The following is a 15,147-nucleotide window of genomic DNA, read 5'->3' as shown; positions in this document are numbered from 1 at the left end:
GGGGGGGGGGGGGAGTGAGGGTGAGGAAAGTGCCCTTTTGCAAGCAGAAATTCTTTGCACAATCCCCAAGACGATTGCATCCCCTCCTGCTCCCGCAGCTTCCCACTCTCTCCCCCCTGCACACAGGCAAGAGTCAGGGGGGAACCGCACTGAGCCCCCTGGGCCGTGTTTCTGCAAAGCCCTGAAGCAAAAGCCACACAGAGCTCAAGACCTGACATTCAGATGCAGTGTAAGAACAGCTAGTGCTGGAATAAAGCTCATAAGGAACTTTGACATGGATCTAAACCTGCAATTTTGAGGCATCTGACTAACTGCCAAGCAGAGATTACTCTGAGGTGGGCACCATGGCACACCTTCCACTGGAACTGCTGCAGACAGAGCATCCCAAAACAGATAAAGACTATTTAATGATGCAGTACAGCAATTTGCATATATTTCATTAGAAAGCAGTACTGGGGAGAGGACCTGACGTACCTGTGCTGGCAGCACACGCAGCACAGCTGGTAGCACCGCTCTGCCTGTTGCTTCACCCCCTTCCAGTGAGGAGGAGGAGGAGGAGGAGAAGAAGTAGTAGTGCTGGCCACAGCTCTCAGGAGCTGGCCATGCCCTCTGAGCACCAGGGCAGGCTGAGGGCTCAGTGAGCCTCACCAGAGGTGGCCAGCGCTGGTCTGAGAGGTCCCAGAGCCAGGAACAAGTGGTTCAGGAAGCACAAACAAACATCCAAATCCGATCCCTGCACAACTCACTCACCTTCCTCATTTTCTGAATACCTGCAAAACCATCGCATAGACCAACCCTTGGAACAAGATGGAAGATATTTTTTTCAGGTATATTTTAGGAAGATGCTTTGAAAAAGAAATGACTGTCCTGCAAAAATCAGGTATTTTCTCTAACGCCCCTTGGTTCTGGGAAGTAAAGGAAAGCAGCATGCAGGCAAGAGAGCCCATTAAAAAAAGTAATTTTAGTATTTTGCATATATTTAATATAAGCATTAATATAAGCATTTCCAGATTGCTAAGATCAGTAAGGGTGTCAAGCCCAGCAACACCGGCCTCCAAGGAGGATCCACTGATCTCATCCACGGTCACATCAACATCAGAGAGACCTTCCTGTGCAAACGGCTATTGTGAGTTTTCATTCTATTCAGGGACAAAGAGGACGTAAGGAAAGAAGCAAAAAGGCTTTCATGAAGCAGAGATGGGTCAGCAAGGCAACCCAAGCCCGCGCGACTGCCTGCGATAGGCTTAACCACTACCAGCGAGGAATGCAACCCAGCGAGCAGAGCTTGCTGCTCTGACTAAACCCTCTACCAGCATTTTTGCTTAAAGCCAGCTGCACCTCTCCGGTGACCCACGTGTGCTCGCTGCTCTAGAAGGGGTGCACTCGTAAGACTGGTGCAATCTTCCCCAAACTTGCTGCAAACCAGCATCCTATTCTCTGCTGTAGTTTAACTACACAGCCAAATGTCAGCGATACAGGTACTGCTGCCCGCAGTGCTAGGTGAGGTTTTATCCCCTAGACACAGCTCCTTTCCCCCTGCACATGCTTTATCTTGATTGCATGCCTCTCCTGTAGACTGGTGCCATCCCATGCTGGGGTCAGAGCAAGCTCTCGAAGCAGCACATGAGGAAGGAGCCGTGGCCATGGCACTGCCTCCTGCCCACCACCTCTGGAGGGCTGAGCTCTCCCTCAGCAGAGGGAACAGCCTGCCAAGCCTGTGCCAGTGGGCAGGAGAAGCCCAGGGTATTCACTTCAAGGCATCACTAGCCCAGGAAAAGGAGTCTTGGTAAGCCAGACAAAAAGCCAAATTTCCATCCCCACCTCTCCAACTGAAAGAGGTTGAACGACGGCTTGTTCAGAGCGTGACTGTGCTCAGGCTCTGGGCAGCAGCACAATGGGAGACTGACAGCGCTCAGGTGACAGTCCCAGACATAACACAAACGTGGTTTATGTTCGGAACAGAGTGTAATGAAAGAAGCCTGGAGCTCCCAAGCCAACACCTCGGCGTGTTTTCTTTGCCAAGTGTCCCCAGTGACCTCAAGGCCACCCTTGGGCTTGCTGAGAGCTCTAGTGGGAGAGGTTTGCTCTAAGTCCCCCCCTGCCTTGGCAAGGCTATTAGTGCCACACATTCATTTCATGAGGAAACAGAACGGAGCAGCAAGGTCAAGGGCACAGTTAGGCCCGTCACAGGACTACAGGCAGGACGAGCCCTCCCTGGCCAGCTGCTGCAGACATCTACAACCACCCTGGAAGCTAAACCAAGGGAGAGAAACCAAACACGATTAAATGAAGGGAACAACAGCAATCAGCCACAGATACGCATGAGATACCTGTACAAAATCAGGATGACTGATGTGGACAAGTATTTCCAGCTGCTCCAACACGACCAGGCACGGCACAGGCTGGCCATGGGAGCTAAAGTTCTGAACCCAGCGCTGATACCAGTCCAGCGTGAGATACTCCCTCCTCCCTCGGGCACCCACAGGTGCTGCCTTAGGCCTGTGACACACCCACCCCACCCAGGGGAAAAGAACCACCCTGGCTGGAAATGGATTGGAAAGCATCCACCTCAAGAAAACTCTCTCCACAGAAGGGAGCCCAAGATAGGCATCATGTGCATCTTCACCCAGAGAAAGCCACGCTAAGCAATCAGCACTCATCAGTTCGAAACAAAAGCCAGAAGCAGCTGCTAAACACAGCATGAAAAATGAGGCAAAGATGGGGGAGAAATCTCCTGCAGTAACTGACTTTTACATCTCGACCCTGTATCATCATCTGCTCCAGGCCTGGAGGTGCTCAGTAGCTCACCAAGGCAGACAAGCACATTAAAGCCAAGTCTGCCTATTCAGGAGTGCATTAACAGCACAGGGCTGCTGGTAGCCCCCCTGTGCCACCTGCAATCCCTTCCCTGAAAGGCTAATTGTCTTAAAATTGCTTGGGGAAAAAGAAGTGTCCCAATGCAGAGAGGAGGCTGGGTTCTCCCCTCCTCCCCACAAGACCTTTCTTCCCTTAGCTTCAGCCACTTCCAGACAAGCGCAGTTTCTGTATGAGGATTAATATACTGGCTTACAGGAAGACAAGCTGAGACTGTCTACATTTCATTTAAAAACAACATACTCTCCCAGAAGAGTGGGGACAAAGGCGGCTCAGCTAAAGACATCAATTTAGCACAGATTGTGTGTCATAGCACCAGATACAGACTATCAATTAGGGACAACAAAGGAAGGGAGCTAGCAGCTTATTTAACATGAAACAGAACAACTCTTTTAGGGAAGTGGAAGAGTAAAGACAATGCGGGGCTTGGAGGGGAACATCAAGCAAAGATATTTAGTCCTCTGCAGGGAAGAGGGCAGGGGATTGAGTTCACTCCACACCTAGCAGACCCCTGGTAGATACCAGGTTTTCGTAGCTCCCCAACAGCACTATGATCATTGATGTCAACCAACATTTGAGTGTCTACATTTTTCTGTGGGACAATACCAGAGTCACTACAAAGTCCCCTACACACAGATGAAGGGCAGAAGCAAATCCTAACAGTCTTTAGAAGAAGAGGATGGTAAAGAGTTAAATCTGCTGGAGAAAGGGATGCAGCAAGGAGAATTTTCTCAAGCTTTTCCAGTCTGTGCACATGGTGAGAAAGTTTGACAAGACCTTAACAACTAACATGGTTTCATTCCAGAGCTTGGGAAACTTTCTCAGCATGTGAAGGCTGAAGACAGGACAGGATGTCACACATGTTCCTTCAGGATTACAGGGGGAAATGAAAGAACACACGTGGACATTGTGCTGGCGAAAAAAAAAACAACCCTGAGTCTTCCCTTTTTGGGGGCTTCTGACAGCCAAACTGCTCACACCAACACCGAAAAAATACTTTCAGTGCAGTAATGCAAGCACCAGAGCTTATAAACACACACTGGTCTCCAAATACTGCAGGGAGGGAGCCAGCAACAAAGAGCTTAGCATTTTCTGTAGCAGGAAGCAGGGCTGCTGCGAAATCATTCTGCGCAAGCAGCATCCTATTAGGCCACCAACTTCTTGGAACTCCAGCATCCTGGTACTGGGCAACAAGCACTCCGCTGGTTACCGGTTGAGTCACTATTGTGCAAGCAGGAGCGTTTCTCTAGTTCACATGTGGGAGGGCAGTGCCAAAGCAAAGGCCAGATTTCTGCCTCCAGCAACAGCAGCAAAGCCCTGCTGCACCCCTGAGCTTCAAATTGCTCTCCAGAACTGAGGGCTGCTGATGGATGAAGCTCCACTGGGCTCTCAGGCACACCCAGGCACTCCCCCAGAACTGCAAACACGGCATTTGTGTAAACACTTGGAGTGGATTTTGCCCAAGCAGACTCAGCCTAAAGATGCAGAGAGGGCCAACAGGTGTGAAGACCTGCATGTTACAGTTGCTTGTGTGTCCTTTCCAATATATGCAACAATTACAATTCTACCAAAACAGAACAAACTTGCTTCAAAAATCTCTCCTCTACAAAACCCACACTAGGATCTGGCATGCAGCAGTGCAATAAGCTGGGTTAGAGTGCTGGTCTTCCTGTTGCTCTAGTTAGTTTTCAAAAGCTGGCACTAAGAGGGGGCCACATCAGTACACTTCCTCCTGTCCTCTGTAAGGAGAGCTGCTCGGGGCTATGCTTTAAGAATGTGACAGCAGCTCATTCCTTCTAAAGGTATTTGATTTTGAGATAAGAGGGGAGTGTCCAGAACTCTCCAAGAAGTTTAAATATTTTTCACTGGACCCTTTTGTGCAGTTGTGGTCTCACTCAGAGACCTTATGTGTGTCCTTGTGAAAAATTAGAATAGATTTCCATATCTCTCTCTCTCTCTCTCTCTCTCTCTCTCTCTATCTATCTATCTTTCTGCATCTCCAGAGAGGGACCAGTAATCCTTCTAGGGTTTTTTATTTCTTAAAAAGAAGAAAAATATATTCTTAAAAAGAAAAAAAGCAGAATTCCACCACCCAGTGTAATTCCAAACAAGATTCATTACATAAATCTAAAGGTATTATTGCATCCCTTGTTTAAGAATCAGTCAGAATTATTCAGATGAGAAGAATCCAGTCTGTGGATGATAAATAAAGACAGAAAAGTTCAGAAAAGCACAGATAAAGCCAGTAAGAGACAAGCATAGTGTGTGAAGAGCTGTGCCCTAAGCTAATACCATGTAAGAACAGGTAAAACAAGTACCAGCTGCAAGTGAGAAGGGACCAAGGCCTGATGAACTACAGGCCGTTGAACAAACAGCAGTTAAGGTGGTGTGAGTTAGTACAGGAGGAGACAACAACTGCAAGCAGATTCCCTGGAAATCTTGTACACTTTTTACACGGTGGGAGAAAGCAGCAAAGTCTGCTGAAAAGCCATCACAGGTCACACTCACTATGCAACTCCAGTGACTGTCCCAAAAGTACCCCAGGGATAAGTTAACTGATGTTTCTGAGGAGAAGATGGGATGCTTTTGTAGAATTTAAAGGGGTTACACTCCTGCTGTCACAACCGCCCATCTTTTCTCAAAAGAAAAAGAAAGAAGAATCAGAAGGGCTCGTTTCTTCCCAGCACGCCTCCCTCCCACGCAGGCTCAGCACAGCCCCACTGCCGCGTTCCCATAGGAGCTGCCTCACCCTGCGACCCGGAGAGAAGCGAGAGGCCACAGCCAAGGGCAGCTGCCAGCCAGACTTCCACACAGTGCTGCCTCTCCCTCCAGCCCCTTCCTTTCTCGGGGATTACGGGAGGCAAGACAGTGCTCTGGAGGGGAGAGCTAACAGGGAGATCTGTCACTACAAAGATTTGTGCCCACAGTCACAGCAGCAGCCTGTGTCAGTGCAGAGACCTGAAGCCTAGAGCTGTCTCTTCATCCTGTGGGGCTCAGGCAGGAGGGAAGTGAGGAACTGAGGGACCACTGGGAAGGCAAGATGAGAAATGAGGAGGTGAGGACTGCAAAGTATCTCCATAAGGAGAGGAACCTCTGGGGAGAGGAACAAGCACTCAAACTGCGAGGAAGCATCAGATGAAGGAAGCGGAAACTGCTGATCATGAACAACATGATCATGTTAATACCATTGCTGTGACACTGAACGGATGCTCGTAGCTAGCACTTCCCTGCCTACTCATTTAAAAATACAAGCTCTGCATTACAAGCACTGGCTGGGATGGGGTCAGCAAGGCAATTGTAACTAGGTAGACTGAGCTATTTCCACTTTGTGTAAATCCCTCTGGGGCTCCAGGCAAGCAGGGAAGCATATGGTGGCTCCCAGACAAGATCACAGCAGGCACTCCAGACAAGGGAGCTATTCATTTTGAGGATCCCACATCCTGCCTCCAAAAAGCTCAAAGTTTTATTTTCCAGCACTGGAAAACATCTGAAAACTTTTGATCTCCTCCTTGAGAAGGGAGGAAGATCAAAGGAACAAGCAAGATTTAAAGGAAGGCTGTTAATCCACAGACCCCCAACAAGCCAGTAACAAATTCAGGACAGCGACCCACATATCCTGTAGTCCCAGCAGGGCAAGACTCCACAGGGAATCCCCAAGCTGGTGGATGGGCACTGATATGATAACAAGCTATTTGAGCACCTCTTAGCATAATTTTTCCTGGAAGCATTTAAACAGCAGTTATATGAGCCTTTCCCAGACAAACCACCATCACTGCTGGAAGGAAGAGAACCCAAGGCTGGAGAAGCCAGCCTTGCTGAGGAGTTGCCCATGCCTGCTCTCACATGGCTCCATGGCAAGAGAGGAACCCAACAGCCAGAGAGGTCAGAGGTCTGTGCTCACGAGATCAGAACAGAAAGACCACCACGTGTATTTTCTGTTGCAGTGTAACGACACTCCGCAGACAAGCGCAAGCATTCTTGGGTAAAAGCCCACACAGTGGGAAAGCAAAGCACATCTTGGGATGGAACCAGGCAACAGGATCTATGGTCAAGAGAGATCCTGTCCCTGCTACTGGGTCAGAGCCATCCAGAGCACTAGTGAGCAATCAAGAAGCTGGAATCAAGTATTGGATCAACACTAACTTTATTTTGTACTGACTGTGGGGCAGAAACAGGTATGCCACAAGGCAGGGGCTGACACAAGGAAGGTCACACACCTGGCTGGTGCAGTCACCACCTACAATCCCACAAACAGCCCCAGCTACTCCTCTCTCTAACAGGAGTGTACAGAGTGCCACAAACCACAATACCAGTGAAAAACACGACTGGAAGTGAGAATTCAGCTATCAGCGTGAGTCATTCCAGATTTGTCTGAGCATTGCCATCAAAAGAGACTCATCCATTCCCTGTTGCCAGCATCTGCAGTCTCTCCTACTAGCACCAGTACACTCCACACTGAGCCTAGGAGAACTAAGCCCTCAGAAGTTAGTTCTCACTATGCAATTGCTAACACGGTCCTTGTCCCTCTCCTATAAAAAGGAAATCCACCACCTTTGCTGCCCCTGTTGCCCCCTCCAGGGATACAGACAGGCCACAGGGCTAAAGAAAAAAAAAAAAAAAAAAAAAAAGGGGGGGGTTTTGGAAGCATAATTAAAAGTTGGACACCAGTTGTGAAGGGGCTGATCAAACAGTTTGTTTACTGAAGCCTGGAACTGGAATGCTCACTGCTGTATAAAGAGACTGACCAAACACTCAGTTTTGGATTCGGGTCTCCCCTATGTAGTATACCAGCCTGCTCTGAAGCCAAAGTTCAAACACTGCATGTAAAAGGTCTCTTACCTCTTGACATTTTCACGTAGACAAAAATTGCTTTAGAGCCTGGAAAAGGAGCACACTCCCTCTGCAAACACAGGCAGCAATTTTCCCCTGGCCTGCGCAGATAAGCCTAGTTCCCACTGCACAGGCTGGGTCGGGATACCCGCTGCAGCAGGGCATTCAGCTCAGATTACAGAGGTGTTAGGGCAAGAGCAGTGAGACGGGAGGGGAAACAGGGTTATTGGTAAGAATCACAAAAATTCCGGAAACTGAAGCAATTTCTATAGAGCTTCACAAAGAGCAAGAAAAAAAATTCCTTTTCTCACTGTAAGAAATCTCTTTTGAGGACTGTGCATTATAGCACCAAATCATCTTAAAGACAGTTTAACAAGAATAAAAGGAGAAAGCACAAGAATTACTGAAGTCTGCTGAGGAGATTCCTGTTTTGCTACAGAACCTGAACAAACCTGAGCCACCCTTTCAGACCACAACTGGTTACTCATAACCATGTTGCTATAGTAAATCACAAGTGTAACTATACAGAACAAATTATCTAGCTCACTTTTTGAGGCCAGCAGTAGGGCACCTCGTACCTTTTTCCTTTTTTTTGAAGAATCGTCACCCATGCTGGTCTTTTTATCTCTTTCACACCCTGCTGCTGCCACCTCCTCTTCCTCCTCTTCTGGAATGAGGCTATATTTGGTACCTCCAGGCTGCACAAAACACTCCTTGGCAAAATGACCTGTAAAACAGTGTTTGAAGGAGCAACCCACTGCCTTTTTTTTTTTTTTTTACAGTTGCATTTCAGACATCTGAAGCTCTGCCAGTGATCTTTTTGTTATTAGTCACAATAAGAGAATCTACACTGTACATTTTTTGTCCTGGCATTTCAACTACTTTAACATGCCCTGATTAAACAAACTGGGGAGCGAACGCAACCCAGGTCATTCTGGGAAGATTAGTCAGGGAAAAGCTAAGACACTCGTGTCTGAACAGGGCAATTGGTAGAAACGTGTCTGTGCAGGGGCTTAAACAGCATGGAAAAGTGTGTGGGAAAGGGAGTAAACTTGTGTTACAGGCACCTGGTAAATGAGACCAAATTGACAAACAGTGGAAATCAGCTCGTTCTGGTTCTACTCTGGAGACAAAGTTGACCTACTAACAGTTGCAGCGGAAACTGCTGATAGATAGCAGCTGCCTGCCTGTTATGAGTAGATATCTTCATTAAAAGGCAGACTGGAAATATGCAGAATCCAGTTTAAAGTTTTAGGGGCTTGGTATTTTAAAGATCATTATCTACCACTAACAGAGAACCACACTTGTTATTAACCCTCTCCAGAATATCATTAACTCCAGCTTAACTATTCATTCTATGACTAAATAACCTAAGACAAGTAGGGTACGGCAAAATCTCCATGTAAAAAGAACTTTATGCCTCAGCAACTTGCAAAAAGCTACTGAAGAGGCATCACATAAACTAACTTCCTATTGCTGAACTAGGCAGAACACATAAATTTCACCAAAAAAGCCAAACAAGCACTAGTTTTCAGCTCTAAAACAGGGCTCACAAGCTAACACTGTGTTCCCAATATCTCATCAGTGATTTCCACCGATGGTTCTTCATCATGGAATGATAAGGTGAAGATCTATGTTTATTATCTTAAAATGCAAAATTGGAATGAGACCTCAGCTCTAAGACACATTAACACAAATACTGCAAGAAAGGAACCTGTACTGCACCTGTACTCTGTAGGAGGGATCTTTACAGGAAGTGCAAAGGGGTGCAATTTTACGAAACAAACTTCTGTAAACAGAGTTCAGCTAAGTTCACATGTCTTACAAAGAGTGGCTGGGGGAACTGGGGGGGGTCAGTCTGGAGGAGGCTGAGGGGAGACCTCCTGGCCCTCGGCAACTCCCTGCCAGGAGGGGGCAGAGAGGGGGGATGAGTCTCTGGAGCCAAGGAGCCAGCGCCAGGCCCCGAGGGAATGGCCTCAAGCTGCCCAGGGCAGGGTCAGGCTGGCTCTGAGGAAGGATTTCTGTGCAGAAGGGGCTGTTGGGCGTTGGAATGGGCTGCCAAGGGCAGGGGGGAGTCCCCGGGTTCCCTGGGGGGGGTTGAAGAGTTGGGCTGAGCCAGCGCTGAGGGATCTGGGGGAGTTGGGAACGGTCAGGGTGAGGGTCATGGTTGGGCTGGAGGAGCTTCAAGGGTTTTTCCGACCCAGACGATTCTGGGATTCTAAGACTTTTCCTTTTTGTAACAAGTGACAGAAAATGTAATTCAGCAAAATTCAGTCCTTATACACAACTATGAGACAGATGCCAATACAATCCTATATACAGGTCACCACCTGCTCAGAACAAGGCTCAGACAACGCTGCATGAACGTACCTTTGCAACCACATTTCTTGCACACAGTGTTCAAGACAGCTTCAAGCGTGATCTTCTGACTCGTGTAGTCTTTGAATGTGCGTTTTTTCCTCTCGTCCTGACTGGAAAGAAAAGGACAGTTCCATTTTCAATCCACCCTCCTCTTTAACACAGTATATTTATATGGACACAATCTAAACAAAAGTTTTTTTCACGTGTTGCTCTAAAATCACGACTTAATCAGCTAAAGCAAAGAATGGAGCTGACCAACTGCTCGCTAGACTAAACCACATTGTTCACAGCATGTTCATCTTCTGAGATTAACTCTCACACAAACGTGGGGAGCTGCAGTTACATGCTTTATACCAACATCTGTATTATGTATGTGAGTATATACACAGATACATAATTGTACACTATGAAAAGTAAATCAATTTTATTTGACCTGCAAGATACGTCACAAAAAAAGGTAGAGAAGGAAGCTCTGAAACATCCGAGCAGTTAAGATTAGATTTCATAGTATGTGAAAGCAAGACAAATCCCATCTGGAATGACCAGTCCTTCCAGTATAAGTGCACTGCCACCACAACACAAGAATTAAAATCCTGCCGTGGTGTGAAGGGCTGGAACTCCCTGCAGCCTCCTCCAGATCCTGCCTGCCTCTAGGCAGCACAACCAAGGGAGTGCCTTCAGTCAATCCTCCCCCACGCATCGCTGTGGGGCTCAGAGTCCCCCTCACACTCCAGAGGGGGGGACGACCTAGAGTATAAGTATGGCAGGAAAGCCGGGGAAAAGCAGGCAGCAGCCACCTGTCTGATTTGTTATACTGGCTTTAGAAGATTTACCTACTCAAGGGAAACATTGTTTGGATCAAGGTCTTTTCCCGTTCCTTGGTTAACAACCTTCATGGAGAGTGAAAGCTTCAGTTTGTCATCCTTCATCTGAAAGGGGAAGATGTGGAACAAGAGGAGTAAATGACAGGGATCTCCATTAATACGCTGTCTCTGGAGCCTATAGAGAAGGAAGAAAATTGTTGTTTCGCAAAGAGCAAACAAAGGAAACTACATGGAGGTGCTTTTTTTCCTGTTATTTTGTAGCTGCATTTAGAGCACCCTAGCTCACAAACCAGCTACCTCTGGAATTAGACAAGCTCAAACTAAAGGTCTGTTCAGATTAACATTCTGCTTTCAATAAGAGCAAACCTAAGAGCTGTAGAAGAAAGTGCACATTTGGAAGCTTTGCTGTAATTCTCAAATCATCCATCCCCAGGACAGTTCCCCCTAAACAGTACTTTGGCCAACCTGCATCCTGAAAAACAAAACTTGATATCCTTTTTCCTGTTTTGATCCTCTTACAAGACTAAAAATGTTTTAAGTATCTCTATTAGGGGCTTATTCTTTTCTGAATCCAAGTAAGTCCTTGATTGCCACATTATCACTTCAGAAGCAAGAGCAAAAGCTGCACATTTATTTTTTGGGTTTTTTTAAGACTTTCTTAATACTTTCTACATTTTCACCAATGCTGCTATCGAAGGTATTTCTCTTTTGTCTGTTGTTGACATCCATACAGTTATTTGTAAGTAATTTAGCAATGAACTCTTCCACTACTCAGCTCTCCAACACACTTCTGCCCCTTGCCTCTACAGTAAAGAAGCCAGGAGCCCAACAGTTGTGTTCCACATAAAGAAAAAGAGTAATTTAATAGAAAATTATACAAATTTTTTTTTTAAAAAAAGCACACCACAGATGGCTAAAAAGAATCTGTGAAGCCTTTCATAGCTTTTCTACACTGTGTAAATCAAACCAAGTTTCTCCACTCATTTGTCTCATCTCTCACAAAATTAAATCCTTTTGTACAACTTGATTATCTTCTTCCAAAAAAAATTGCGAAGCATTTATAGCCAAATCCTGTGCAACTTTGAACTGAATCCTTCCCCCTTGAGCTCAACAAAATATAGTCAGTCTGTTTTGTTTCCATGCCTCACCACAGCAAAAATCTTCATTTTTTGTTCCAAGTAATCTTTAAATACAGACGACATGCCTACTGTCACATCTTCTGCAGAAGAAAAAGCAATGTAGATTCTAGAGGGGGGGAAAACGTATAATGCTCGTACTTCAGAACAAATAAAAAGCCTCTGTATTTTCTTTTGAGCATAATTCACTGCCTGATATCTTCGTAAAACCAAACAAAAATCTCAGCTTCTTCTAAGAACGCACCCGTCTCTCAAAACAGTTAATGAACTGTGTTTATATGAGCTCTTATCCTGAGATCGTCTCAAATTGTTCATTTAGCCACCAAATCAGTTATGTTGATACAAGCTGCAAAAGGGCTTGCAGGGGCAGAAAAGGAAGCATTTAAGCCAAAAGCTTGTATGAATTCCCTTTTTCTGAACTGCATTGTTGCGAGTCACAGAAGCAAACTGCCCAAAGTCACATCTGGAGGTAAAGAGAATTCACCTGTCCATAAAAGAGAGCCTGTCAAACCCCAGCAAAGAGACAGGAACACACAGCCTCTGCACACAGTATTTCTCAGGGGTTTTACAGTACATTTTATCTACACAGCAGTAAAGAAATGAGTTAACATTACCTCTTTTCCGATAAGCTTCACCCATACTTTGTCTCCAACATCCACTATCTCTGAGGGTTTATCCACACGGCAGGAAGACATGTGAGTCTTATGGACAAGGCCTGGCCAAGGTTTTGGAAGAGAAGAAAGGGAAAAAAATAAAGGCAAGTCTTCACTGAATTTCAGTTTTGCTCTCTAGGACAGCAGTCTCCACAGTGGGGTGGATGTGAGACAATCTTTTGGGGTGTGGGAAGGAAGTATTTTTGTATTATTAATAAATAGAATGATAAAATTAATAGTGGTTATTTTATCTTCAGCTCTTCCTTTTTTCATTTCTGAGTATGTCTTACAGCATACATAGCATTAGTAACATTATATATTATAATGTGTACAACAATAGTACACGTATATAACTTGTAACTAATAGACATATATTGGGGGAAGCATAGTCAAAATTTTTTTAAATAGGGTTAACTGATTTTAACAGATCGTGCACTGGAGGTGCGCAAACAAAAACATTTGGAGACCACTGCTCTGGGAGACAAGACCATATTCAGCAGTTGTCCTAAGCAAACTCACCATTTCTTTCCTCCAGTACATTATGCAGGTGAGAATCAACCAGCTGCATCAATCAAACATGTAAAAGCTCATCAAGATCTGCTCCAAATTAACTCAGAGAACAGGCCCCCAAAGCAACGTCTTTGTGCTCCGAAGGTGCCCACACAGAAAAACTGTAGCAGGCACAAACACTGCTCCTCTGCTGCCTGTCCTCTGAGGCCACCCCAAGCACCACAGAACAAGGAGCCCATTTCACGCATCAGCAACACAATGCTTTGCTGGCAAAGTCTAAAGCATAAAACAGCAAGGCTGCCTCAAACTCCTGTGCCTGCAAGGTCACACAGCCCCAGAACTGTATTTTTCATTTGCACAAATGACATGTGGGCCACAGGGTTATACAAGAGAGGATAAATATGTTAACACACCTTGCTGTTCAAACTTGTATTTCAGGGCTTGCTTGTGTCTCAGAGCGACTTCACTCCAGCAGCCACGCTTCTGTCCAAAAACTTTTATTAGAACTGGCTCTACAGGGACTGGGCACTTCAGGAGGCGAGTAGGGGAGGGGTTATTTGTGGGCCTACCAGCATCTGCTGTAAGCTGCTTCTTTTGTAAAATGAGTTTGTTTGACTTCGCAGGTTTCCCACAAATGAAGAAAGAGCTTTAAGTCAACTTTCCTGGTTTATTTTTCAGTTGAGCTTCATTTCAGCCTTTTTCACTTAGCTCATTTATAAGGCAAACTAATTGTATAAAGTTGTTATGGTTTGTTCAGTACTTTAAAATGACTCTAAAATATCCTGAAGTTACAAAAAAAAGCCCTCTGAGTCTTTTGGGTATTCATGGAAACCATCACATTCTAAATACTTCTTGAGAGCCTCAATTTCTTCCTAATTTAGAAAAAAAAAAACCACCACCTTTTCTGAGATTTTTCTAAAAGCTAGCAAGCCTTTAATTCCAAGGATGACTGCTTGGCTCAAACACACCAACACAAAACCATGCCTGAACAAAATCAGAGAAACAAACCTTGTTTCCTGCAGCCTGGGATTTTTATAAATGCCCCATATTCTGTCACTGTAGCAACCTGTGAAAAAAATTAACGCAACAACTAAACAAAAACCCTTCACAGAGTACCTGCTTTCAAACCACGTGTAGGAATACACATGAAAAGTGTACACATCTGCTTTCCTTCAGTTTTAGATTTCAGGGCAGGTTAGACACTGCAAGACTTGATAACTCTGAAGAGCTGTGATCAGCCAACAACTCCTATGTTATTTAGATAAACACCTTATATGTATATGCATGTATCACAGAACCATCTAGGTTGGAAAGGACCCTGGAGATCATCTAGTCCAACCGTTCTAGCACAGTTCCCATCTACAGCATATCCTTAAGCTCCAAATCCACCCTACTCTTGAACACCTCCAGGGATGGGGAATCCACCACCTCCCTGGGCAGCCCATTCCAACACCTAACAACCCGTTCTGTAAAGAAATGATTCCTAATATCTAGTCTGAACTTTCCCTGGCACAACTTGAGGCCATTTCCTCTTGTCCTGACACTTTCTACTGGGCTAAAGAGGCTCAAACCCAGCTCTCTGCAGCTTCCTTTCAGGTAGTTGTAGAGGGTGATAAGGTCTCCCCTCAGCCTCCTCTTCTCCAGACTAAACAATCCCAGCTCTCTCAGCTGCTCCTCACAGGACATGTGTTCCAGACCCTTGACCAGCTTTGTAGCCCTTCTCCGGACATGTTCGAGTAACTCTATGTCCTTTTTGTAGTGAGGGGCCCAAAACTGAACACAGTATTCAAGGTGCGGCCTTACCAGCGCCAAGTACAGGGGCAAGATCACTTCCCTGTCCCTGCTGGCCACACTAATCCTGATACAAGCCAGGATGCCATTGGCCTTCTTAGCCACCTAGACACACTGCTGGCTCATATTCAGCCAGCTGTCAACCAATACCACCCCCCCCCCCCCCCC

General features: G+C 45.8%; 2 protein-coding genes across 3 annotated transcripts in view; one reads left to right on the top strand and one right to left on the bottom strand.

Moving 5' to 3' along the window:
- The window catches only part of SNRNP40 (small nuclear ribonucleoprotein U5 subunit 40), a 34,646-nt gene that overhangs the window by 9,186 nt on the left and 10,313 nt on the right, over window positions 1-15,147 (top strand). The window contains exons 1-2 of one of the 2 annotated variants that reach the window (XM_026863313.1): window positions 161-165; window positions 2,223-2,233. The exons of the other annotated variant lie outside the window; for it this stretch is intronic. The gene's annotated coding sequence lies outside the window, so the exon portion shown is untranslated. Of the gene's footprint in view, window positions 1-160; window positions 166-2,222; window positions 2,234-15,147 lie in introns of those variants that run through there. 2 annotated transcript variants of the gene reach the window in all.
- ZCCHC17 (zinc finger CCHC-type containing 17) overlaps window positions 4,855-15,147 on the bottom strand; it is a 10,445-nt gene continuing 152 nt past the window's right edge. Inside the window, exons 2-6 of the mRNA XM_026863238.1 lie at window positions 14,197-14,254; window positions 12,640-12,740; window positions 10,903-10,994; window positions 10,075-10,175; window positions 4,855-8,431 (exon numbers count right to left, since the gene is read on the bottom strand). Coding sequence (XP_026719039.1) covers window positions 8,058-8,431; window positions 10,075-10,175; window positions 10,903-10,994; window positions 12,640-12,740; window positions 14,197-14,254 — 726 coding nt within the window. The 3' untranslated portion in view covers window positions 4,855-8,057. The remainder of the gene's footprint in view (window positions 8,432-10,074; window positions 10,176-10,902; window positions 10,995-12,639; window positions 12,741-14,196; window positions 14,255-15,147) is intronic.

The sequence above is a fragment of the Athene cunicularia genome (genome assembly GCF_003259725.1).
Source record: "Athene cunicularia isolate RWA chromosome 23 unlocalized genomic scaffold, athCun1 chr23_part1, whole genome shotgun sequence".
NCBI classification, from domain to species: Eukaryota; Metazoa; Chordata; class Aves; order Strigiformes; family Strigidae; genus Athene; species Athene cunicularia.
The sequence above is the reverse complement of the archived record's forward strand: the minus strand, read 5'-3'. Positions and strand labels throughout refer to the sequence as shown.